Here is a 25696-nt window from a genome sequence, read left to right as displayed (position 1 = left end):
GGGTCATGAAGTTTTAAGACAAAGGAAAAATTGCTGGAAGGATGGTCATTTCCAGTCTGAATGGGTTGGTCCTTGTGTCATAGACGACGTTACAGAAAGCGGCTGTGCTGTCCTGAGAGACAACACTGGGGCCAGACTTAAAAGACCTACCAAAATGCCCCACCTTGAGCCCTATATAAGAGAATCCAGTGAACAAGGCAGTCTTTATCTGTTGCCAGGTTGAGTAGTGGCAGATCAGGACTCCATCGGATTGCCTGAAATTCCAGTTGGAGCAAACCAAGCAGATATGCTGGTGGAAGATGCAGCTATTGTTATAGTTGATAATGAATTGCTGACATCAAGCAAAGATTGTGAACTATTAGAATATAGAAATGCCAAAATCTCTCCGTTGATAGAATATCATTGTACTCTTGAAAAAAAGGATTTCGGTCTCTTGGACTCTTCAAACCAAGTTCTTGAGTACTTAAGTTACTAAATACCAAAATCCATTTAAAGTGCTTGTTTAGAATGTATAGACCCTTAAATCTTCATATATTATTCATTAAAAAAGGTTGTCTAGAACAACAAAAAACAAACACCAGCCTCAGTGCAGAGTGGTCAGAGGGAGAAGGCCGCTGGGAGGTGAGCAGATGCCTACTTTACTCACTTAGGAAAGTGGAGTCAAGTTCCCATGGAAATCAGGGGAACCAACATGGGCATGGCTCTCCTAGAGATGACCAAGCTGGGTAGATGCTGTAAAGACCTTATGTGTGTTCTCTCTCTCTCTCCCTCTCTTCCCCCCCCACCCTCCCTCTCCCTCTCTCTCCCTCCCTTTTTCCCTCACTCCCTCTGTTTCTCTCTCTCCCTTCCCCCCTTCCCCTCCCCCCTCCCTCCCTCACACACACAGGCGGAGCTTGTTCCTGGCCTCCTTGAGGCCTGTCTCAAGCTCCCTCCCCCATGTACACCCTGTACCCTCCTCTGCGTGTGCCTTTTCCTGTAACTCTTCCCAGTTTCTAATGTTCCATGCAACTTGCTTACGATGATGTGTATCTTTCCTGTTGCTGGTGAGTGGGAGACCCCAGGGCAGGGCTTAAGTTGTTTTCTTCCCTGCTGTACCCGGAGTGTCTGAACCAGTGCTAGGAGCCTGAGCATGTGTCCGATGGTTGTGTACTTGCATGCGGTGCGGCATCACTGAGATCCTTGGAGGAGCAGAGACAGCGACATTTGAAATGATAGGAGTCTCAGTATTTAATTCTGATTCCGTGGTGTTCCAACAGCTACTTTGAGCTGTATCCAAAATAGGACAACTCAAAAATAGACCTTTTGTTTTTAATTGGCCCACTTTCTGACCAGATGTAAAGTTAAGTAGAGGAGCCTGGCCAATGGTTTTCCATGGAGACAGTGGCACAGTGCACGGGACTTCCTTGCCTTCACCATTTCACACTTTAATGTGTGAACGCTGAGATTTTTTTTTTTTTTTTTTTTTGAGACAGAGTCTTGCTCTGTTGCCCCAGTTAGAGTGCAGTGGTGTCATCATAGCTCACTGCAACCTCAGACTCCTGGGCTCAAGTGATCTTCCTGGCTCAGCCTCTCTACAGGCATGTGCCATCACATCCAGCTAATTTTTCTATTTTTTGTGGAGATTGCTCTCACTATGTTGCCCAGGCTGGTCTTGAACTCCTGGCCTCAAGCAATCCTCTCACCTTGGCCTCCCAAAGTGCTAGGATTATAGAAATGAGCCACCGTGCGGGGCTCTTCTCCCCACATCTTGATACTCACCAAACCCTCTCATGTGTTTCACTCTTGGGGGACCGTGGACCAGCATTGACCAACCTTTGCCTTCAGACTCAGTCACAGCCTACAGCCCCCACCCCTGCACCCTTCCCCAGAGACTCTTCAGTGGGAAAAGAAGGGGTGGGTTTTCCCATGCCCCTGAGGAAGGGCAGGGGTGTTTGGGAGCCGTGGGCACTGCAGTGAGCAGACACTTGGTGTTGACAGGGGTTCTGGGGGGTGGTTGGTGTTACAGATGTGTTCTGTGTTCTCCCCATGTTTCCCTTCCCCACTGCCTATTCCCTGCTTGAGAGAATAAAGACTTATTTTTGCATTTAAAACTGTTGGCCACAGACTCTGTCAGCCCTCTGGGGGCATCTGGGGGAGGAAGCTTGGGGTTGTTGGTCGGTCGCTTGAGACTTCAGAGAAAAAACTCGAAAATCGATTTGTGGGTGCCAAGAGTGAGGGTTGTGGGGCTGCCTCCCTGTCGGGGGAGTCTCTCAGCACCCCACGTTGGTTTATCTCAGAGAGAGGTCTGAGGGGCTATTTGCACCTTCTAACTGGGGCAGGCAGAAGTCTGGCCACACCTCCTGGAGCCGTCAGCCCACTGCACACTTAGCCGGATGTGGGCGTGTTGGTCAATCCTGCTAGCTGGGATCTGGGAATAGCAGAGCGGGGTCAGGGGTGATGGGAAAAGCACCACTTGGCTGCTCTCCTGGGTGGTGGGGGCAGTGAACAGTGGAAACGTGGGGGAGGCATTATAGAAATTGGCAGTTTGGAGAAGAGCTGATGTGTGTTTTGCTCCTGTTTTAGAACTGGTGTTGTCATCGTGAGGCTTTGTGGACTGTGCTCCCCATGCAGGACCAAGGAGGGTGCCTGCCCCCAGGCTGTTCTCAGCCTGGCTGGGTCAGAGCAAAGGCCAGGCCTTGATAGAGTGGGTAGAGATCCCACCACCTAGTGCCTGGAGCCGTGGGGGACACAGTGAGGACCAGCCACAGAGGGCTTTGCTTGAGCAGTTGCTGTTGGCACTTAGCGAGGGGACTGTGTGGCTGAGCTGTGGGGCCGGGTAGGGTGGTGGGAGCTGGCTTCTCCATCAGGGAGTTTCAGATGGTCCTGCTGGAAACAACCTCTTCCTCCCTCTGTGTGCTTCCCCCAGGGAATGACACGGGCCCACACACCCACTGTGGAGCCTGTTCTCAGGGTAGGGCTTCCTGGGAATGGCAGTGCCCCCAGAGAGGGCGGGGTGTTCCTTAGCCCCTTTCTTCCTTCCATTCACAAGATGCTTCTCTGTGCCTGCCACGTGCCCAGCACTCTACCAGATGTGCAGGGAGCAGGGAGCAAAATCAACATGCCCCTCCCCATGAGCAAGTTCTGGTAGCATCCTGTGGTCAAGTGCTCAGGACAAGTGTGTGCAGTGTGAGGGGTCGGTGTGCAGGTGGGGCTGGGGTCAGGGGATGCTTCACTGAGAATGTGACACTTGAGTTCAGACTGAAGGATAGAAGGAGGCCAGGCGCGGTGGCTCACGTCTGTCATCCCAGCACTCTGGGAGGCCGAGGTGGGAGGATCGCTTGAGGTCAGGAGTTCGAGACCAGCCTGAGCAAGAGCGAGACACCGTTTCTACTAAAAATAGAAAAAATTAGCCGGGTGTGGTGGCGCACGCCTGTAGTCCCAGCTGCTCGGGAGGCTGAAGCAGGAAGATCGCTTGAGCTCAGGAGTTTGAGTTGCATGAGCTATGATGATGCCATTGCACTCTAGTTCAGGTGACAGAGTGAGACTGTCTCAAAAAAGGATAGAAGGAGCCCTGGGTGTCTGGGGAGAGAGCTTGTGGCTGAGGGCTAGTGCTAGAGTCCTGGGAGCAGCTGCACCCGAGTGGTGCTGGATGTAGGAAGTAAGGCCGGAGAAATGTCGTGTTGCAGGGCCTTGGCTGGGACTCACAGTGGGAGCCATGGAGGGGTGGTCAGGGGCCAGTGCTGTGGGCAGCCTGGGCTTGGTGGTATGAAAAGGTCTGGATTCTGGACATCCCTGCAGGTGTAGCAGACAGGATTTGCCGATGGCTTGTTGTGGGATATAACAGAGCTAAGGAATCGGGGATGGTGTCGCCGTGCTTGGCCTGAGCAAGGTTTGGGGCCTGAAAGAACCAAATTGCTATTACGAGAGAATGTGGAGCGAAACGTTTGACGTGGTGGTGCAGTGGTGGGGCTGGGTGGGACGGTTGGCTTGTGGTGACACGTTGCTTCTGGGGTACTGCCGGCATCTTCAGGGTGCAGGGCGCTGTGTGCTTCCCACCACTGGAATGTTCTGGAGGGCTTAGCACCACCCCCACCTCTCCTCTTTAGAAACAGGCCCTGCCCTGCCTGGCTGCCCACCTGTGCCTGGGCCTTCATCAGGTGTGCAGGGCAGGCCCGCTCACGTGGAGGATATACTGTGGGTGCTGATGTCTGCCAGGGGCCTAAGCAGGCAGGGGCTGGATTAGGATGCCTCTAGTGCATTTGTCTTCCAGGACAGAGAGAGAGGCTTCTCGTGAAGCCATGGTTGGACTACAGATTCCAGGGGTAGCCAGAAATACAATTTTTGTGTGTGTATTCCTAATGCATTTTCCTAAACGTACTGAGGTCTAAAAAGGTGCTGTCTTGCCCATGAGGTCTTCACTTGCAGTTTCCTCCAGCCAGCAGGAGCAGTGTGCTTGGGAATCAGCACACCTTGAGCAGGTGTTGAGAGTTTCTGTTGTGAGTGGGTGGATGGCACCACAGGTAATGGTGTCTGCTCTCTGCAGCCTGTGCACATCTGGCGTGGTGCGGCTCCACATCAACAGCTGGCTGGAAGTGAGCTTCTGCCTGCCCCACAAGATCCATTATGCGGCTTCTAGCCTGATTCCTCCCGAGGCCATCGAGCGGAGCCTGAAGGCCATCCGGTGAGTGCCCAGCCTGCACACACATTCCCTGCTGGGGGCCCTTTCCTCTAGCTTCTGCCTGAGACTTGACCACATACTTTGCTCCAGAAATTCCCTTTTCCTCTTCCTACTACAGAAGTTGGCAAGCAGGGCTCTGCTGTTCATAGATGTTAAAACACATGGTTTTATATCCAGCTCTGACCAGAAGTGACCAATCCCAGGTTTCCCTGGGCGTTCCTGGCACCGACTGTGTGAGCTGGGCTCCCTGCCCAGGCCCTTGCCTCAGGGAACAGGGCAGCCTGGGCAAGTCTGTGGGGCTGAGCATCCTGGGGAGAAGCCGCAGGATTTTGTCTTCATGGTGTTGCTCACTGGATCTTCTGCATTTGAATCAGAACTCGTGGGATCTCAGTTAGTTTCTTAATTTAATTGATTTCCTGCAAGGAAAGAGCTGAGCCTGATCTCCAGTCCCCCACGCCCCATCAAGTGCCCTGTTTCCTTGAATATATTTTATTCTTTGTATACAGGGCCTCACTCTGTCACCCAGGCTAGGGTGCAGTGGTGTCATCATAGCTCACTGCAGCCCCAAACTGCTGGGCTCAAGTGATCTTCCTGCCTCAGCCTCCTGACTAGCTGGGACTGCAGACATGCAACACTACACCCAGCTAATTTTTCTATTTTTTGTAGAGATGAGGTCTCGCTGTGTTGCTCAGGTTGGCTGTGAACTCCTGGCCTCAAGCAATCCTTCTATCTCCCAGAGTGCTAGGATTATAGGCGGAGCCATCTCACCCTGCCCTTGAATATTTTTTAATTGGAAAAAGGTATCTGGGCATATTCCTGAAAATTTGGAAATGACAGAACGCAGAGCACTTCCAAACCCTCCTCCCACCCCCACCCCCCGTCCGTGCACCAAGTCAGATGTCTTTCCCTCCCAGTCTTCCTTGCTAAGCATATTTTTAAGTAGTTCTGTTCATCATTTGTGAAGGGGATTTGGCTTTTCCCATATTTGAGACTATTTTCGTAGGAAGCATTGATTCATTTCTTCAGTCAACAAATGTTTGCTGGGCAGTCCCAGAGGTGGAAGATGGCATCTGGTCTTCAAGCCTTCCCAGGTTTTTCTGATGTGTTTTTTTCTGAGGATGACAGTAACCCTTGCAGATGTTATGAAGGCCCCTGGGCACACCACTGCCCTTCTCTCTGATTCCTACCATGGCCTCTTCTCTCCGCAGTTCAGGGCTCCAGCTGCACCTTTGTGTTCCAAGTGCATACTGGGGGCCGGGGACCCTGACAGGTGACTGTTTTGCAGCCCTTACCACGCCTTGCTGCTGCTCAGTGATGAGAAGACCTTGCTGGGCGAGCTCCCCATTGACTGCTCCCCTGCCCTGGTGCGGGTGATCAAGACCACGTCCGCTGTGAAGAACCTACAGCAGCTAGCCCAGGATGCGGACCTGGCCTTGCTGCAGGTGTGGCCCTGGGGGCCTGGATGGGTGGGAGGGAGGGGCCCTGGGTGCATCCAGAGGATGCGGGAGGTGCTGGAGTGTCAGGAAAGCAGGCCACCCACTGCACTGCATTCCCCGGCTTCTGTCCAGCTGAGAGCTGCTGTACGACTTGCCTAGGGCAGGGCTGGTTCCTGGGGTGGCTGGAGACTCAGGCATCTGAGTCAGACCTGGGCTTGGGGCTGGCTTTGTGAGCTATTAATAGCTGTGAGACTGATTTCCTCTTCTGTCTCAAGAGGAGGTGAGGCGAGTGCTCCCAGTGCTGGAGAATGAGACTCCAGGGCTGGGGTGTGCGGCAGGAGCACGCAGGGTGGCAGGCCAGCTCACTAGGGCCTCAAGGCAGCACATGAGCCAACGTGTGGGAAGTGAGGGCAGGAAGCTCAGATGTGGGCCTGCCGCATGCAGAGCTAGGACCTGACTGTGCACGTGTGCTGGCCTGTGCTTTTTGTGCAAGATGCCACCTCCTTGCGTGCCATGTGCTTGTGGGCTGCTCTGTGCAGACGGTTGCGCTTTCTGCTCAGGTGGAGGCCCCCGCTCAGCCTTGTCCGTGGATCTGGTTGGAGCCTGGGTTGGGCGTGAGGAGAAGCACAGGGAGAAGTTGGAAGCAGAGAGGCCTGATGACGGGGTGGCCTCCAGCAACAGGCTGCAGATCTAGTCATGGGGAGCTGCCCAGGGCTGTGGGCACCATCCAGATGACAGCCTGAGGGCGGGCCAGGTGGTGCCTGTGGGTGGCCAAGACCCGCGGTCTGGTGGTGGTGTGTACCACGCGGCCGCCAGGTGGCAGCAGAGGCCTGGTGTGGAAAGCCCGAGGTTCCTGGTAAGGTCAAGGCGGTGGCCTTTTTCTGGGGCTGGCTGAGGAAGAGGAGCACAGGCGTAAGGCAGGCCCACCTGGATCCCTCTGGCTCAGCTGCCGGGCTCTGGGCTCTGTCTGGGCCTGGGAAACACATTAGGGGAGCTCATCCAACGGCCTGACTCGCAGGCCGTTTTTTCCCCAAAGCTGCCTTTTTAGATTCTTCCTTCTGAATAAGTCTTTCCCTCCTCTGTACCTCATGACCCTTTACTCGTCCTCTGTGAGAGCACTTGGCAGATTCTGTCTTTGTATTTCAGTCAGTCTCCTGCGCTGGACAGGACCTGGTCAGGACCATGTCCTGCTCACCTTCGTAGCATCCATGAGATGGAGAATTTTTTCCTTTTTAAAATTTTTTTTAATTGACTATTTATTTTCATCACAAACAGGTGCTGACAGGGAGACAGAGAATTTTAAACGCACTTGTCATCCCATGTGTACCTGCAGAGCGAGGGCATCAGTGCCCTGTGTCCCTATGAGTACTTGCACATGGTAGGCATCTGTGAGTGCTTGCAGGTCCTGTGTTAGACTCTGAAAGGAGCTGGCCACTCACTCTCTACTTAGGCCGTCTGATGGGGAGTCCTTGCTGGGTGCGGTGTCTCTCCCTTTGGTGTCAGGGTCTCCTTGGACGAGGCTTTGATGTCCCTTTGATGTCCCCTTTACTTCCCTGCCTTGGCCTTGCCTGGGGTGGAGGAAGCTGTTTGTTGTTTCCTTCCGCAACCCCCACCCTGCATCTGGTGCACATCAGCCAGGATTTGCTGCTGGTGTGGCTCTGCGGAAGCCCCCGGGGGCCCAGCCTTGGTGGGTCACTTTGCCAACTTCCGACACTGCTCTTTCCTGGAGCCGGCGTTTTGGGAAGCACTGGCCCCAGGGGCTGCTGGCCCCCTGGGGAACGTTTGCTTCTGGTGTGAATTTCACCAGATGATTTAAAATCCTTCGTGTTTATTTCAGTATGAAGAGAATCTACAAGTAAATTTTTTTTGTCATGATAAAGTTAATATGTTTTTTTCTTATAAAAATCCAAATACTGGAAGGATGATGTGCCATGCAGCTGGGTTCTGGACTGAGATAGCTGTGGGTGGGATAGAGGCGACCTTGGAGCAGCACTTGGAGGACACATGAAGAATCCGTCCGTTGTTGGAGTCCTGTGCACAGATTCACAAGGACCTAATCTGGGCTGCCGTGGGACCCTGTCAGATGAACAGGCTGGAGGGACGTCTGTTCTAGCCCAGCAAGCAGCTAACTAACGTCTGAGCCCACTGATACCCCTGTGATGTGCCCAGAGTCAGACAGTGCAGCGACGCGATGGCGTCACAGTGGCAGTGCACAGAGTGGCCTCTGGACACCCCACATCAGTTCTCTAGCAGCCTCTCACAGGGACCCGGTCCTGCCTGTGTTGACTGTCTCACAGAACCGCTGAAGTCCCAGCAGTCACGCTGTTCATTTAATGGACATTGGGCACTTTTCTATTCATTTTAGGGTAAGTTGTTTCTCAACACTCTATGGACCGACCTATCAAGGTATTAGTAAGAAAGGATCACGTTTCGAAGTAGCAGGTCCAGGTCACTTTGTATGTAGAATTTTATTATGCTTAATAAATCTGTTTGGAAGAAAAAAAATTCAAATACTATACAAACTATAGACACAAAAAGAGAAAGTTCCCACAATCCCATATCCCAGAGGTAAGCCCTGTAGATCCCTCCAAGATTTTAATTTATATATACAAACGTAGTTTTTAAGTAACAAAATCAGGACCACGCCTGTACACTACTGTTATGGGCTGAATAATGGCCCCCGCAGACATCCACATCCACATCCCTAGAACCTGTGAATGTGACCTCTTTCGAGACTTTGGAGATGGTATTAGGTTAAGGATCTTAAGATGGGAGGATTATCCTGGCAGGGCCCTTGTGAGAGGGATGCAGAGATGGGAGTGATGTGGCCACAAGCCAAGGGACACCAGTAGCTGAGAAAGAGGCAGGACGATTCTCTGCAGGAGCCTCCAGAGGGAGCACGGCACTGCCTGCTCTTTGATTCTGGCTCTGTGATACTGATGTTGGGCTTTTGGCTTCCAGAACGGTACTCTGGCTGCCTGTGGAGAGTGTCTTGGAGGGGCAGAGGTCACCAGGGAGGGCGGATGCAGGGAGAGGTGAGAGGTGGAGACTGCCAGGCTGGGTGGTGGCAGGGATAGAGAAAAGAGAGTGCGAGTCTGCTTCAGAGCAATCGTCAGTGGCGCTGGGATGAGAGACGAGGGCGGCAGTGGAACTGGGATCAGCCGTGTTGGAGTCGGTGGTGCCACCAGAGGCCTTGCTTTCTGAGATGAGGTAGATGCATCCTCAACAGCGCAGCAGGCACTGCATCAGGCAGGGAGTGACTCACCCCCAGGGAGCTCCACCTGCAGACAGGATGCAGTGGTGTTTGGGATGATGGGGAGTTGCCTGGCTGCTGGGGATTTTGCACACCTTTCCACGAAGAGCTGCGGTGCTGTGCTCTCAGACCTCGCCTCCCTCACGGAGCTGGGATGCCTGGAGGTTTCCCCTGGAAGGGATTTTGGGTGTCTTTGTCTGTGTCTCCTGATGTCTGAGGGTCCAGGAGAACAGGGAAGGGGATGTTCTTCAGGGCAGGGGGGCACGCGGATGAGTCTGGGGCTCTTGGGTGTGCAGGGGTAGCATGCCGAGTGGTCCTGGGGTCCCGGTGGGTGTGGGAGGGCTGTAGCTCTGCCAGGATATCCGGCCGAGCTCCCTGCCCAGCCGGGCTGACCCTGTCTTCCCCAGCACCCCAGACGTTTGCATGCTTGGGGGCTTGCAGCCTGGGTCTAAGGTCAGCATTCCTCAGTGGGAGCCAAGACAGCACAGGGAACAGCGATAAAAAGGCCGTTGCTCTGAGCACAAAAGGCACTGTGTGCTGTCTGTGCCCAATGCCCTCATGAGAGGTGGGGAACATGCTGGTCAGGGAAGGAGTCTCCCGGGGCCATGGCTGCAAAAACTGTGCTGTGTGAGCCTGGGGCCAACTTCTCCAGGGCAGTTGGGCCATGGCCACCAGGCTAAGCGTTACCTACAGCCTCCCTGCTTCTCCTCTGCCCACAGGTTTTCCAGCTTGCGGCTCACCTGGTGTACTGGGGCAAGGCCATCATTGTCTACCCACTGTGTGAGAACAATGTCTACATGCTGTCTCCTAATGCCGGTGTGTGTCTGTGAGTATTGCTGGCTGCTGGAGCCTGGAGCCCTGAGTGGGAAGGGTTAAGGCTGGCGGGGCCTTTAGGTGCTGGTCCCAAGTCAGCCAGGTGCCAGAGGCTGTGGAAGCCCCAGCCAGCTCTCGCTTCAGCCTAACATCTGGCCTCCAGGTCACCGTTCTAGTCTGGTCCAGTTCTGCGTGGCCCTGTGGATCAGGGCCACGTCCTCCCGCAGCTCTGCTAATCTGCCCTGAGGGTGCGCGGGTCCTTGGGTGACCTGTGCTCATTCTTTCTGCAGCCCCTCGGCCTCATAGAAGGCCTGCACGGCTCTGCTGTGCCCCCTTACTCCTGTTCTGCTCTCATGCGTGTTTCTGTGCTGAGGGCCGGTTGTGAGAACGCAGTGGGGGTTGCTGAGCTCACGCCACACCCACCTGCCCTCAGGTACTCCCCGCTGGCCGAGCAGTTCTCCCGCCAGTTCCCATCTCACGACCTGCCGTCCGTCCTCGCCAAGTTCTCCTTGCCTGTCTCCTTATCAGAATTCAGGAACCCCCTGGCACCCCCTGTGCAGGAGGTGAGTAACAAGCTCAGGGAGCCTGGTGAGGCAGATGGGGCTCTTCCCACCTGGCTGTGGGTCCTGACCTGAGAGCCCTCAGTCCTGCTGCCCCCTTCATCTTGGTTTTTGGAGACTCGTGCAGATGCTACACATCCTGCCCAGGGCACCCCAAAAGCCCAAAAGCTACCAGGGCCACCTGTGGACACTTGGGCAGTCGTTTTCTCCCTGTAGAGCCCACCCTGGTTGTGGCGGGTGGTTCTCAGGGTTAGGCTTGGCGAGTGCTGGCCTTTCCTGGGCCAGCAGAGCTGCGTTGTGCCCGTTCTGGGCCTGGGGATTTCCCACAGATGGAGGAGATGCAGAGGCACCTTTGTTCTCACTGGGCCTGGGCCTGGCCCTGGCCCCCGAAGAGGGTTTTGCTTCTGCTCTCTCTCCCTGCCATGGTTCAGGGGCCAGCAGGGTCTGTGGGTGTGAATCCTGGGGCCACTGGCCTCTAGACTGTCCTCATCCAAGAGGACCTGGAGAGGAGCAGCCTGGGATGGTGCTGCCTAGTGGGCCTGAGTCAGGGTAGGGGACAGGCAGGTAGGGGGCTAGGTGTGGCAAGAGGAGGTGTGTGGGAGGAACTCCTGTGTCTACGTCTGTGGTATGGTCTGTGGCTTCCCCCGTGGGCAGTAGGGTATCACTTTTCACAGCCTCATGCCAAGGTGTCACAGAGCCAAGGAGGATTTGCCCCTCCCGTCTGCTGAGCTCCCAGAGCTCTGGGCAGGGACCCAGGGCAGGGCAATAGGACAGGTATTGAAGACACCTCAGTGCTCTGTCTCCGGAAGTGAAGTATTTGTTTTAATAAGTGCCAGATCTATTAGGCAAAACTGGTCCTTAAAATCAAACCCTTTTTTTCCTTTCTCAAATTGTGAATGAGAATAAGATCCTGGTTTCTCAGCTCCTTTAGATGCCGAGCGTGACAGAGCCTTGAATGCAGTCTTTCATGGAGCCTTTGGTTTCCAGGAACTGTGCCAGGTTGTGCCAGCTGAATAAAAGACACACTTTGCATCTGTACCTCCCTCCCTTCCTCCTGGGGCAGTGCTCAGGGAGGGACTGCCGGTGCCCCCATCCCAGCAGAAACTTCCCAGGAGACTAGATAATGGGGTGGATTTTCCAGGCCATGACTGAGCAGCTGCCCCAGGCCTTGTCAGGGGCCCAGATGGAGCCAGATTCAGTTCTGCCCAGGCTGAGGGACGGGCTCTCCAGTGCCATGATGCCCCTTTGTTTTATTTCTTACTTTCATGTTAAGTCTGGATATTTTACAATCCTTTAGAATTTTATTGGTGTTTGAGCACATCATAGGTGCCTGTGGTGTGTCTTCCATTCCCCTGGAGGTGGCCCTGCCCAAGCAGCTCCTTGTGGACCCCTCCCACAGGAGAGCAGACAGATGTGTACGTCTGAGGACGTCGATGCTCTCTGTGCACTCTTTGCAGCCCCATGTCTGTGTCTGGGAGGTGCTTTCTCGCATGTGCTGGGCTCTGCCCTGCACTGCTCTTCGTCGGGTGCTAGTCCTTCCTGCCCACCCTCAGGCACATGGAGGGTCCCTGTCCCCAGCTTCCTTCTGGAACCACCGATGTGCCCAGGGTGCATTCTCAGGTAGATCCAAGGAGAAGACGTTTTGCTCTCAGGACATCTGTCCACAGCCTCTTTCTGAACAATGTCTGGCTTGCCCAGTAGAGGAGCAGCTGCCAGGCCTCTGTGGGCTGCGGCGAGGGAGGCAGAGTGGGGGCAGGTCCAGCAGCACAACATGGGGGGGTTGGCTCAGAGAAGGGGGTGCAGGGTTCTCCACATGGCGGGTCTTGCTCCTCAGCCAGACACTGGGGCAGCCCAGGTGTGCACTGTGATCCGGGTGCTCTCCTGGCCCCACTCCCTTCCCTGTAGGGGGAGTTGGCCTGGTAGAGCTGGCCAGCAGCTGAGGCTCCTTTCTTTTTTTTTTTTTGAGACAGAGTCTCATTCTGTTGCCTGGGCTAGCGTGCCGTGGCGTCATCCTAGCTCACGGCAACCTCAAACTCCTGGGCTCAAGCGATCCTCCTGCCTCAGCCTCCCGAGTAGCTGGGACTACAGGCATATGCCAGCATGCCCGGCTCGCTGGGGTCTCGCTCTTGCTCAGGCTGGTCGCAAACTGCTGAGCTCAAACGATCCACCCGCCTCAGCCTCCCAGAGTGCTAGGATTACAGGTGTGAGCCACTGCGCCCGGCCGTGGGGCTCCTTTCTGAGGCAAGGACCTCCTGCCCAGGAGCTGGCACCAGGGAGCATGCTGGGCTGTGTCTGGGCTGTGGCTCCCTGATCCCCCAGGAAGGGATTGGGGCCTGGGGGGACCAGCCTCACCTGATGTCTCCCGTAGACCCAGCTCATCCAGATGGTGGTGTGGATGCTGCAGCACCGGCTCCTCATCCAGCTGCACACCTACGTCTGCCTGATGGCCTCACCCAGCGAGGAGGAGCCCCGCCTGCGAGAGGATGACGTCCCCTTCACTGCCCGGGTCGGTGGCCGCAGCCTCAGCACGCCCAACGCCCTCAGCTTTGGCTCCCCAAGTAGGCACCCAGGGCATTTATCTGGTAGTGGCGGGAGACAGTTGGGGGTGGCAGCCAGGAGGCCCCACATGAGTGCTGCTGGGAGTGAGGGGCCTTCACACGGCTGTTCACACACACGTGCACACCTGCCCGTCCTGTCCCCTGAGGAGACCCCTCCCCTCCGTCTCCCTACACCACCATGACTGTGAGGAGGAGGCTCTGCCTCTGGGCTTTTCAGCAGGAGCAGCCTCCAGCCCACCAGGTAACTGCTGGAGTCTCCCACCCCAGCCTGGGATCAGAGCAGGATTTCACACCATCACCAGGACAGTTGAAACCTCTGTGCCTGAGGGCCCACGAGGAGACAGTGACTGTCACAGTCGCTTCTTGGAAGAGCTATTGTGGCCACTCTGCCTCCAAAGGCAGCCATTGCCAAGTCTCCGATCCCCAGGCTTGGGCAAGGAAAGAGGCTGGACGGCTTTGAAAGTCCTTCTCCAGCTGGGAACCAGCCTCAGGCTTCACGTGAGGACCCTGCCTGCCTGGGGCACGTGTCCTCCATGTGGGGTGAGGGCAGCATGCCCAGGCCTGCCTTGGGGTGTGGGGTACGTATCACGCCTCTGTTCAGGGCTCTCAAGGCTGCTTCCGTGGGGGAGGCTCCTTGTCCAGGTCAGCCACACGAGAGGGTTGTCACACCCACGGTATGGGGTGGCAGCGAGTGCCTAGTGGGACAGATGGTACAGCTGGGGCACCAGGAGGGGCATTGTGGGAGTTGGGGGTGTCCCTGGGGGTCTGGTTGCTGGTCTGCCCTTGCTGCTCCCCCTTGGCATCCTGGAATTCCACCTGGGTGCTGCTGCCACCCTGACCCACACCCACCCACAGCCAGCAGTGACGACATGACCCTCACTAGCCCCAGCATGGACAACTCCAGTGCGGAGCTGCTCCCCAGCGGGGACTCACCGCTGAACAAGAGGATGACAGAGAACTTGCTGGCCAGCCTGTCGGAGAATGAGCGGGCGGCCATCCTCAGCGTGCCTGCGGCCCAGAACCCGGAGGACCTCCGAATGTTTGCAAGGTGGGGCCAACTGCAGGGTCGGGATAGAAAGTGGATAGGGACATACCCAGCATGGTCACAAATTTAAACCCACTGGCAGCAAATGGTGCTCCCTGGTCAAGGTGGTATCTCCAGCATTCAGGTGTCTCTACCTGGTACCTATGCGCAGGGGCAGGTGCCACCACCCTGGCTTGGGGAATGCAGTTGGCCTGGGGCCCATCTCTCAGAGTCTCCCAGTACTTCTTAGATGTGTCTTGTAACTTGTTGAGAGGCAGCAGCAAGTTCTTACCACAGGGGACTTGGTAGTGATTTTCCCAGGACTCTCAGCCTGGGTGGGTCTAGGATCCCCCACATCATAGGTGATGGGGCTGGATGATCTCTGTCACCCTCATCCTGATGTGGGGGGCACTATAGGTGCATGATTTTCCAGGAGGGGTCAGGTTAACAGGGTCTGAATGCCCAGTGAAGAGTCATACTCCAGGCCCTTGAGAGACCATCTGCGACTCTTCTAAGCAGCTGGTCCAGGCCTCGCCTGCATCCTGGCTGCTCTGTGCCAGCCTCTGCTGCAGAAACCCTTCAGAGCAGCGACCCCGGGCCCAGAGCCATGTGGGCCCAGAGCCATGCAGCAGCACGAAAGGGAAGCCACTGGAAGATCCCTGCCCACGTCAGGATGTAGGCTTGCGCAGCCCCAGGTTTGAAGAGCTGTGCATCTTCCGGCCCGCTTCAGGTCCACCTGCTGATTTTCTGCCCTTGTTGGTGGGGGCCGTCTCCTGGCTGCCATACCCAGCTCTCCTCAGGCCTCCGGGCAGCGCAGGGCTGATCCCCACCAGGGGCTGTTAGGCAGAGGCCTTTGGGGCCCAGCCTCAGGCTGCGCTCAGGCCAGGCCCTCCCCTCCAGGCTCCTTCACTACTTCCGCGGCCGCCACCACCTGGAGGAGATCATGTACAACGAGAACACGCGGCGCTCCCAGCTGCTCATGCTCTTTGACAAGTTCCGCAGTGTGCTGGTGGTGACCACCCACGAGGACCCCGTCATCGCTGTCTTCCAGGCACTACTCACGTGAGCCCAGGCAGAGGACAGAGAGGCTGCTGGGGTGTGAGGGTGGGCACCAGCCTCTCCTTACCCTAGGGCCCCCTCCCTGCCATGTAGGAGCCCTCTAGCCGCGGCGTTGGCTAGGTGGCCAGCCCAGGTCTGACTGAAGGCCTCAGAACCCTGCTGTCCTTGCTGCAGGCATTTGGGTCTGGTTCCGCAGCAGCCGCACTCTCTTCACCTAGTCCTAGCAGCAGCCCTTAGTGGCACCGAGCTGTAGGGAGCCTTCCAGGACTCCAGTCTGGGTGGGGCCTGCGTCCCAGACAAGTGTGGGCTGCGCCTTTCTGAGACCCCTCTCCCAACCCTGGCCCCACAGGGAATGTGCAGAAACGCTGGCTTGGCCCATCCCTGCCCCTCTGAGGGCTGTTCACGTGTGAGCTCTTGGGTGGCACCCCCTTGCCCATCACCAACTCTGTCCACCACACGCTTCCAGGCTTGCCATGAGCCTTTCTTGGCCCAGCCCTCACTGTGGTCCCACGTAAGCCACCAGCAGGCTCACAGCCACGCTGTCACCCGTCCTGACCATCCAGCACACAAGGGCCTGGGCTGGAGCAGCCCTGTCACCCATGCACACCTGTGGCTGGTAGAAGTGTGATCCACTGTGCAGGAGGCCACCCTTGGGAGTGTCTGCTCGCTTGCTGATGGCTCTTCCCTGGTACCCACCTGGGCCTTGCACCGCACATGCACACATACACGCACACTACTCTCTCTACCTCCCACCCCCTGCTGCCACCCCTGGAGGAAGAGTGGGCCCCAGATAACACTGACCACTGGCTGAGACACAACTGTTTTCTAGAAATAAAGCATTTATTTGGTTTGTAAACAGTTAAAAAGCCTTATCTGAGCAGGCCCTTTGCTTAGGCCTGTGCCTCCTGCTCAGCCACTCTGTCCACCACACTGACCCAAGGGCTGCCCCGGAGGTAGAAGCGCAGGGGCTTCTGGGCCCACTCCCCTGAATAGCCAACGCCCACCCGGGCTGTTGCCACCACAGCTGGCTCACTGGGCCCTGGGGGGCCATGCTCCAGCCAGATGGCCTCGTCTTGGGCCAGGTCTCTCTGGTCAAAGCTCTTGTCGATGGCCAGGGCCTGGCACAGCTTGGAGGGACCACTGCAGAGCTCACGGTCCTTGAGGGCACGGCAGGTGGTCCCTTTCCGGAGGGTGGTGCGAAGCTGCCGCATGGTCTCTAGGCCCCCCAGGGGCTCCAGCGCGCGCAGCAGGACGCAAGCCCCGTCCCCTATGGGGCAGACAGATGAGCTGAGAAGCAGAGCCTCCCTGGGCACACCCAGTGCTGCAGAGGTGGTGCAGCTGCCTTCCCACATGGGACAGGGACCCTGTTCTGCACACACTGTGCTCACTGCCCTCTGGGTCTGAGCTGGTGGGAGGGGTCTGCATCTTACTGTGTCTGGACCCCTCTGCCTGCCTGCACCACGAGGCAGCTGTTCCTTCTGTGGGCACCTCTGGTTGCCACCACCAGGCAGAGCCTCCACCTCCACCCACTGGGCAGCCCCCATGTGGCTGCTCCCATGAAGCCAGAACTAGCCAGGGCGACCCTGGGGAGTGTTTAACATCAATCAGCCCCTTCTCCCTGGCTTCCCCTGGTCTTGTGATTGGCAGCAGCTATGAGGCCAGCAAAAGAAGTCCCTGGAGCCAGTCCTCCCCTGAGGAGGGGGCAGTCACTGTCAGGAAGCAGGAAGCCTTGCGCCCAGCCCTGATCCCTAGGCAGGCCCCAGGGATCCTCATCTGCCTCACCCACTCAGCATCCGTGCTGGGCAAGCCAGGAGCTTGGCCTGGAGCAGCCACCAGTGTGCACAGGAGGCCAGGAGAGCCCACCCACACTGACTGCAACACCCTCCGAAGGCAGGGAAGGGGGTGCCCCCCAGCACAGCCCCCTCCCTCACCAGTACAGGCCACTCCAGAGGCTCACTCAAGAGGACACAGGTGTCCAGATTCCCTCTGCTCTGCATGTCTGGTAAGGTCCCTCGGATTCCTAGCTGGGGATAATGTTGATGTGGACCCTAATCAGAGGAGCCCTGACCCTCCAGTGAGGCACCTGCTGAAACTCACCTGTGCATCCCTGGCCTGCCCAGCTACTGGGAGTCACAGGCTCAGCTGGAGGGTGGCCAACCCAGTCCCCACTCTGGGGCCTCCGTCACATGGGCCTCCGCATCAGCACTGGGGGCCAGCCCTGAGTGGACGAGGCCTTGCCCTTTGGCACAGCCAGCAGCTCAGCAAGCGCAGGGTTCTTGTGAGCAGACACCCCTTAACCAGCCAGTGTTCAAAGTATTGCAAGATACAATCAAGGCCCAGCAAAGCCTTGAAGTTACAGTCCCTCTGTGATTCCCACGTTGCTCCCAGCTCACCAGGTGGAGCTTCCTCTGTGCCCACCCTGAGCCACCTCAGCAGAAAGGGGCAGGACCCCGTAAGTCCCTGTGGGTGCAGGACACCTGTCCCCCACTGTCTCCCTGAGCCCTCTTCCTGCCAGACTTTCACATCCTCAGCCCTATTCCTCCACCCACCCTGACCCCACTCTTGGCACCCTCATCCTCATCTTGGACCAGCTGCCTTCACCCCAAGGGCAGGTGGCAGCTATGTCCTGGCCTTCCTTCACCTCCACTCCATCTGGATGACCCTGTCTGCACTCGGGGGGTCCTGCCCTCTAGACCTGGACTTTCCTGGGGCATCTTGTTCACACATTCAGAAATTACAGACCATACTCCTGCCTCTGTCCTGTCCACCATTCCCCAGGATCCTGGGCTCCTCCCCTCCTCATGGGCCACGGCACTGGGCATTCCTGTGTTCAGTCTCCCTCCCTGAGGTCAGTCCTACCTCACACTAGAGGCTGGTTCCGCTGCAAACACAAAGCCCCACAACCAAACTCTCCAGGATACTCAGGGCTCTCCAGGAGGGGCCCCACCATCTTCAGACGTCCACTTAGTCTCACTCAACACCTGCTTTGTGCCAGGCCAGGGCCAGTCCTGGGGTCCACAAATCCTTCACCCCCATGGCTCTTGCACTGGACACCCCCGGCTGCCTGCAGGCAGTGACAGTTCACACATCACTGTACTCATTCAACAAGTGTATGACCCACAACTTGACAGACCCAAAGCTGCTCACTGGCCTCTCCAAGGATTGCTCATCTTGGGGCGGGTGGGGAAGGCTCAGCAGACATGCCGGGTCTGGCCAGCCAGCATGGGCCAGACAGACCCTGCTTCTGGTCTGCAGTGGCTCTGGCCCTGCCTGACCTCTTCCTCCTGAGATAGACCACGAGGGACATAGGGTCACATGTTCACCAAGGACAGAGCCTACTACCGCAGAGCTGGACCCGCAGGGGCGAGTGGGTTCTACCATGAGTTCAAGACCCCCATCTCTCCACTACTGACATTTGGGTCCACATGATGCTCTGTGGTGGGAGCTATCCTTTGCATTATACGGTGCTGAGCAGCATCTCTGGCCTCCACCCACTAGATGCCACTAGCACCTCTCAGCTGTGATGACCAAAAATGTCTCCAGTCATTGCCCAATGTCCCCTGGGGGGGCAGAGTCTTCCCTGGTTGAGAACAACTGACCCAGACCCCATAATGGGCCACCTGGCAAGGCTCCTACCTGAGCCCAGCTCACCCAAAATTGATCTCACCCATTTCCCCATGGCCAGCCCCTGCTGAATCTACCCCAGTGCCATCTTTGACACTAACTCCAGGTTCTGGGAACAGCAGTGGCCTCCTGGAACTTGTCTGCTCTGCGTTCGGGGCTACCCCTTGGCCTCTTTCCTGTGGAGGCTCCCAGCCCCTCTAACCAGTCTTGCTCCAGTGAGGCAGCCAGAGCTCCCAAACCCTGCTCTGGCAATGGCACCTCCCTGTTCCAATACCCACACCATCCAGTCCCCCTGGGGGTCCCCTGGCTGCTAGCTGAGAGGGCTCTGCCAGCCCTCCTGCTCCCCCAAGCCATGGGGCCCCAGCACTGCTCACCTCGGCTGGAGACGTTCATGCAGAAGTACATTCCATAGATGATGTACACATACAGGGTCCCCGGCTTCATGAACATGCCTCGGTTGCGGGGGGTCTGCCGGCCACCCCTTGAGTGGGCAGCTTCATCTTCTGGCCCCAAGTATGCCTCAGTCTCCACAACACGGCCTCGGAGCTCTGTGCCATTGGCGAGTCGCCGGACTAGGACCTGTGGGCAGTGAGTTTGTGCACAGGGCAGGAAGGGACGGGTCCACTCACCCTGACCATCCCCAGCCTGGACCTCATCTCCCAGCTGAGGATGTGCCAGGTGCCCAGGTCCAGCCAGGGCCTCGCCCCCGCCGCCTCCATCATCCTGCCTCTTGCTCCTGCTCAGAGCCTGGATGCTGCTGTTCCAGCCACCAGATATCTCCTCCAGCCTTGCCGGACCACCAGACTGCAGGCCTTGCTCCAGAGTCCTGACCACAGGTTGCAGCCACCTCAAGCTCCAGCTGGGGCTGGGCTGGAAACCAGCACTTGCGGATTCACCATGCAGGTCAACTTTCAAAAGTCCTCTCAGTGGGACCCTCCAATCCCCTACTTCCTCCTTTCCCAAAGAGGCCTCTTCAGAGACCCATAAACACTTGGCATGAGACCAGGTGGCATGAAAGGCACAGGGCCCCAAATGTGTCCCCACACAGCCTCCTGGGACGTTCCAGAGCCTGTAGAGTGCCCCCAACCTGGGCTACAGAGACAGCAACAAAACACCCGCACACCCAGATCCCACCCGCCGGCTCTAAAGCCTTTCTGAGTAGCAGGACCAGCTGCCTCACAGTGCCCCAGCCTGGACCATGGTGCTGGGAATGGCCAGCAGCTGTGCTCCAGTGCCCGGAGCGCCAGGCCTCTACAGGTTCACAGCGGAGCTTTGGGGATCAGACACATCCCTAGTACCTGTTTCGTCTTTAGGCCAGAGGGGTCACTGGGATGCCAGGCCACTTTGCCTCAGCCCAGGAAGCCCTGTGGTGCCTGAGCCCATGGTCAGTACTATAAGACGGGAGGAAGAGCACTGGCACTAAGATGCTCATGGGGAAGCATTTGGGAGGCCTTCTAGGAGACAGGGTGTGGAAAAGAAGAGGCCAATCCCTGTGCTGCAAGCCCAGGAATCCCTTAGGCATCCAAAGTCATGAGTACAGAGGCGAACAGGCTGGGCTTGGCAGACCATCTCCAGGGGAAGAAAGGACCGGAGCTCAGAGGTAATGTTCCTCCAGGGGCTCTACCTTGCATGCTCCCACATGGGGCACACTGGGGGGCCCAGCTACCCTTCTGCAGAGGAGATTCCCATAGCCCTTTTCTCAGTTTTCTTTCCATCCTGATTTTCTTGCTTTTCTTGAGACAAGGTCTTGCTCTGTCACCCAGGCTGGAGTGCAGTGGCCTCATCATAGTTCCCTGCAACCTCGAATTCCTAGGCTCAGCCTCCCAAGTAGCTGGGACTACATGCCACCATGCCTGGCTAATTTTTCTATTTTTTGTAGAGATGGGGTCTCACTCTTGCTCGGGCTGGTCTTGAAGTCCTAGCCTCAAGCAATCCTCCCACCTCGGCCTCCCAGAGTGCTGGGATTACAGGTGTGAGCCACTGAGCCCAGCCCCCCACCCCAATTCTCTGATCTGAATTTCACTGATATCATGTCCACCAATGGCAGATGTTGGCTGCCTCCCACCACCCACCACCCCCAATTGCAAGCATGCATACCTCCTACTAGCTGGCAGAAGGTCCTGGGGTTGGGGGAGGCAACACCCTTCTCAGCCCAGGAGGCAGTCTGGGTTGTCATGTCAACTTACTACAATGACCCTTTTAGGGATGTATGACCCAAGCCTGGCTGAGGAGTCTGCAAGGGCATCCACTGGGAGCTTACGGAAAAGGTGGGTCTTCCCTGGTCAAAGGGACACACAGGGTGAGACACCCTCATCTCTGCTGGATGCCATCTCGTCCACTGATGGGCTCTAGTGAACGTGATAGAGCCTAGGGGGAAACTCGACAACATGCTGAGAATGCTGAATAGAGACAGACGGTGGTGATCCTTGCCACTGCCCTTGGGGCCTTGACCCAACCCTGGGATGCTCCTGTCCCATGTGCTGTTTTGTCATCTCATAAATGCCATATTTAAGGTGCTTTCGGAAGGATCCACTGGCCCTTGTAGCTGAAAGCATCCTCATGGGGACAGAATCTTGTCCCTTCTCCACTAGGTCAAGCCCACATTTTAGGGTCTGTTCCTTTCAGCCCCCAACTCCTGGCACTGGTTTTTCTATTAGTCACAGAAACTGGCTCTTCTTGGACATTTTAACCTAAAAGTAGACTCATTAAAGGACAAAGCGTAGGCCTTAGAACCTCTAGGAGAACCAGAAAGCCAGGCCTGAAGCTTTGGCACCCAGGAACATCACCTAGACACTGCTCCAGACGGATCTGGACAAGACTCTGCAGAGGTGCGGGCATTCACGTGTGGTGACAGGCTGCACCGCAGAACCCACCTGGATGGGCCCTGGGCAGTCCCTGCATCCCATTCCAAGTCTGATTGGCAGAGCCCAGATCCTGGACCTACACTGAGCTGCAGGGGCCCTGGGAAGCCAGCATGGCACCGTGAGCCACTACAGGGGGAGCAAAGCTGTCTCAAGGGGATTCCAATGCCAGGCAGCCCAATGGGGTGGCCACAGCCACAGTTCCCACACGTCTAAAAACTGTCATTACTGAGACAGGCCCCAGCCAGGGCACTGACTATGTCATGGGACAGGGTGGGCAAAGACACCAGGGGACTCACAGATGTCCTTGCAAGTAACTTGCCCTGAGGCCGACTCCAGTTAGAACACGGATGACGCTATTTCCCAGGTGAGGAAGGCTCACAGTGCCTCTGCTCCTGTCCTTGATGCCCAGAGCAGGAAGGCAGACAGTGGCACCCCTCCACCCTGGGCAGACGGCACTAACAGTCTCCACACTCTTCCCAGATGACTGAGATGAAGCTATCCAGGGGCCAGGGTGAGCAAAGTAGCCACCTACATGAGGACAAGAGGGTTCCCCGAGGGCCAAGCCAGGGAGGTAAGCCCAGGGGGAGCGGGCCGGGCCCAGGGATGAGCATGGTGATGAGCATTCACCAGAGACCACATGCTGTGTTCACATTACCTGTCCCAGAAATGCCCGGGCTAGGGAGACTGCCGGCTGGTCAAAAAACTCCAACCCCAGTCGGGTAAGGTGGCCCTTTGGGCTTGAAAAATAGATGCTGCGTTGAGGGCCCGGGATTGCGGGCATTTCCACACAGGGGTCCTTGGGGGAAGGTGTCTGGGCTGCATCTGCTGGGCTCTGCAGCTGCTCTGCCTCTGCCAGTCGCTGTTTTTTTTGACCCATCCTTTGGGAAGGCTGTAATGGGAAAGAAAAAAATTAAGCATCTGAATAGGAGAGGACAGACAGTTTTGTGGTGAGGTCAGGCTCAGGGAGCTCAAGGACTGAATTTGACCACCTGCTTCAGTTTCTTCATCTGCAAAGTGGGGGTGACCACCTTGTGGGCTGTCAGGAGGCACACACAGAACGCCACACCTGACACACTTAGCCTCAGAGGCACGTGTCGATGTGTTACTGCTGGTGGCAGGGTGGCCACTCTGCTGCAAGTGCCCTGCACACGTGTGAGATGCACCGCGTGGGAGCCCAGGGCTGCAGGGTTGGGGAGCCTGAGCCTGGGACAGGAAAACCGATTCCCACTCATGTGGGCCCCAAGTAAACTCTGCACTGGTTTCTGGAACCCTGCCTTTCGTATCCAATCCTGACCATGAATTTAAAAACACATCCAGGACCTCAGCCCGGCCTGGCTCAGAAACAGATTGTGAGTTTCACCTCTTACTGTCCGGCTGACACAGGCTCCCATTGTGCCAGACTCCTCAGAATGCCCAGAAGGCCTGACACACACAGATGGGCGAGCATGGAGCTGACCATCGGCCTGGCCCCATCCGCGGCGCTTGGGGTGACCCCGGGGGGGTCCCCAACTGTCCTCTGCTTCATTGCCCAAGATAGAAAACAATGAGCACGTGGGCAAAGGCAGGTCAGCGGAGGACTGGGAGGGTCTGCCAAGACCCAGCAGGCTGTCCGCAGCCCACCTGCCCCCACACGGCCAGAGGGAACCTGGCCGCACATCCGTAGCTGTTCTGGGGAAGCCAGTCAAGGGCGGGTCTTTGACGGTACCCAAGTCCTCCTGGCATGTGAGAGACCCATTATTTTTAACATAAGTGCCGACGTTCATGGTGAACCGAGACCGCGGGCCGGCCGGCCGGCCGGGAATGGACGCTGACGCGACCGTCTCCGCAGCCCGGCCCGCTCTGCCAACACTCGCGGTGGGCTCGACTCCGGGACGCTGCGGCCCCTGCTCTCACCCCGACTTTGCCTCTTGGCCGGCCCGGGCACTCGGGCTACTCTGGAACCCTGCCCTGACGCCGTCTGCGCGGCGGGACTAGGAGGGCAGCGGCGGGCGTGCATCAGGGCCGGCCGGTCCGCGCGGTGCAGGTTCTCCGCGGGGCGACCGACGAGCGCGTTCGCTTGGGCGCGCACTCACCTGGGACCCCCTGCGCGCCGGCATCCGGCGGCCCGGACCCGAGGGGTCGAGGTCCGACCCCGTAAGGAGCCCAGCCCGTGGCCAACTCCGGAAGCGCCGCCGGGACCGGGGGTGGAGCCGGCGCGTGCGCGGAAGGGACGGAAGCCAGGGGGAGGGGCGGCAGGGCTCCGCCCCACGGGGACGGGGCAGTCCTCGCGGGCCACGCGGGGGGGGCCTCCCTCCCGCCTCCCGCTTCCAGTTCTGGACTAAGGCCGGGGGCTCATGGGGCGCTCGTGGCGGGAGCCGGGCGGAGGTAGCTGGGGGTGGCCCCCCGTGTCCCGGTGCCACTCCCCGTGACCCGCTCTCTGCCCCCACCTGGGTGCCCTGGTCACCCGGCGGCCTCAGAGCCCACTCCACCAGCCGGTGGTCAGACCCCAAGGGGACGGGTCCATCCTGAACCGTGCCTGGGTTCTGGAGGGGCCCCGTCGGGGTGTCGTGCCTCGGGGCAGGGGCGGGCCGCAGGCGTTCGGTGGGGCGCCCTGGGCCTTAGGACCTGCCTTTCTGACCTCCGCGGGCATGTGCGTGGAGACGGCGGTTGGATGGCGGGGTGGGCAGGGAGTCTACGAGGAAGTGGACGCCGGGCCTATGCGGAAGCCGCCACCCCTGGGCCGTGGTCCTCACAGGCCAGTGGGAGGCAGGAAAGAGGGAGCAGCCGGACGGTGTCTGAGTGGAGCCCCCATCCCTCCCGCCCACGCACTGGGCTGGGTGTGCTGGGGCGCGGCTGGCCGCGAAGGCTGAGGCCAGGACTCCGGTTGCGGGGGCCGTGAACTCCGGCCTGGCAGTGCAGCTGCCGACACCTCTGATGCCCCCACGACCCAGCGCCTGCCGCCCACCTTACCTGTAACCTCTCCAGCCAGATTGGTGCCCTCAGGGAGGGGGAGGGGAGTCTGGGGAGCGCAGTGCCTGGCTCAGAGGAAGGAAGGGCCAGGGGAGGAGCCCACTGCTGGCTCCTGTGGCTCTGTGGCAGCCCCTACCCCACTCTGCACTTTAGCTTTATCTGGGTCTCCAGGGACTTCTGCTGTGGCAGCCACCATCCCTCTCCCGCAGCCCACCCTTGCCCTGTAAAGACCCTTGAGGGACTTGTCCTGAGCTGTCTTTGAATTCTGTGACCCTGGCCCAGGAAAGGGGTACCCGAAAGGCCTCAAAGAGCAATTGGGCATTTAGCAGTGTCAGATACTAGTTACTGGGCAGGACAGAGGCACGGGGCCATGTTTCTGGGACCCTCAGGTGAGTGTGAACTTGGTCTTAGGGCAAGGCCAGCAGGGTAGGACCCTGATCTCTAGCTGTGTCTCCTCTTCTGACCAGCTCAGGGACTCAACTCTGGCTGTCCCACCCCATGAGCCCCAGCGGGGACTTCCTGCGGAGGGAGGGGCTGCCAGCTGCCTGCTGGAAGCCACCCAGCTGTGTGGGGCACTGTGTGAGGGGGAATGTGTCATAAATCCATGCTTATGAGGCAGGCCTGGATGTGACCCCACCCTCCTCCTTGTCCCCTGCAGCCATCCCACCCAATGACTCCCTTCCTGTGGAAAGAGCACCCCCATCCTTGCCCCACAATCTAGGAGGGAAACTGAGGCCCCTGCTGGACCCTTGTCTTCCTGATGGGAGCAGGGAGAGAGTGGGTGTTGTTTTGTATTTTGTACTAATATTTATTCTGATTTCACAAGTGGTGCCTGGTCCCTGTAGAAATCGTGGAGACTCCAGAGGCTCCCAGAGAGAGGTGTTTTATCTCTACCTTTC

General features: G+C 57.7%; 2 protein-coding genes across 4 annotated transcripts in view; one reads left to right on the top strand and one right to left on the bottom strand.

Annotated features, from left to right (window-relative positions):
- Nucleotides 1-16152, top strand: part of NPRL3 (nitrogen permease regulator-like 3 (S. cerevisiae)) — a 51782-nt gene extending 35630 nt beyond the window's left edge. For all 3 annotated transcript variants that reach the window (XM_012659600.1, XM_012659601.1, XM_012659602.1), the window contains 7 exons: nt 4523-4660; nt 5943-6099; nt 10066-10172; nt 10593-10722; nt 13088-13277; nt 14133-14325; nt 15202-16152. In XM_012659600.1, coding sequence (XP_012515054.1) covers nt 4523-4660; nt 5943-6099; nt 10066-10172; nt 10593-10722; nt 13088-13277; nt 14133-14325; nt 15202-15367 — 1081 coding nt within the window. In that variant the 3' untranslated portion in view covers nt 15368-16152. The remainder of the gene's footprint in view (nt 1-4522; nt 4661-5942; nt 6100-10065; nt 10173-10592; nt 10723-13087; nt 13278-14132; nt 14326-15201) is intronic.
- Nucleotides 16153-16181: 29 nt separating this feature from the next.
- Nucleotides 16182-24013, bottom strand: MPG (N-methylpurine-DNA glycosylase). The gene is made up of 4 exons (XM_012659603.1): nt 23921-24013; nt 22504-22737; nt 19359-19563; nt 16182-16627 (listed from the first exon to the last, which is right to left on the bottom strand). Exons 1-4 carry the CDS (start codon nt 23942-23944, stop codon nt 16251-16253), a joined length of 840 nt encoding a protein of 279 aa, XP_012515057.1. The 5' UTR covers nt 23945-24013; the 3' UTR covers nt 16182-16250.
- Nucleotides 24014-25696: the final 1683 nt, after the last annotated feature.

Source organism: Propithecus coquereli, unplaced genomic scaffold (genome assembly GCF_000956105.1).
Source record: "Propithecus coquereli isolate 6110/MARCELLA unplaced genomic scaffold, Pcoq_1.0 Scaffold621, whole genome shotgun sequence".
NCBI lineage: Eukaryota > Metazoa > Chordata > Mammalia > Primates > Indriidae > Propithecus > Propithecus coquereli.
Note: the sequence above shows the minus strand (reverse complement) of the source record. Positions and strands in the feature narration are given on the sequence as shown.

Excerpts from the sequence above, each read along its gene's own strand:
- MPG (XM_012659603.1), bottom strand. The coding sequence starts at position 23,944 with ATGCCGGCGCGCAGGGGGTCCCAG. Across the intron at positions 19,564-22,503 it reads CCCGGGCATTTCTGGGACAG|GTCCTAGTCCGGCGACTCGC; the intron begins GTAATGTGAACA and ends CACTGCCCACAG. Across the intron at positions 16,628-19,358 it reads CATGAACGTCTCCAGCCGAG|GGGACGGGGCTTGCGTCCTG; the intron begins GTGAGCAGTGCT and ends TCTGCCCCATAG.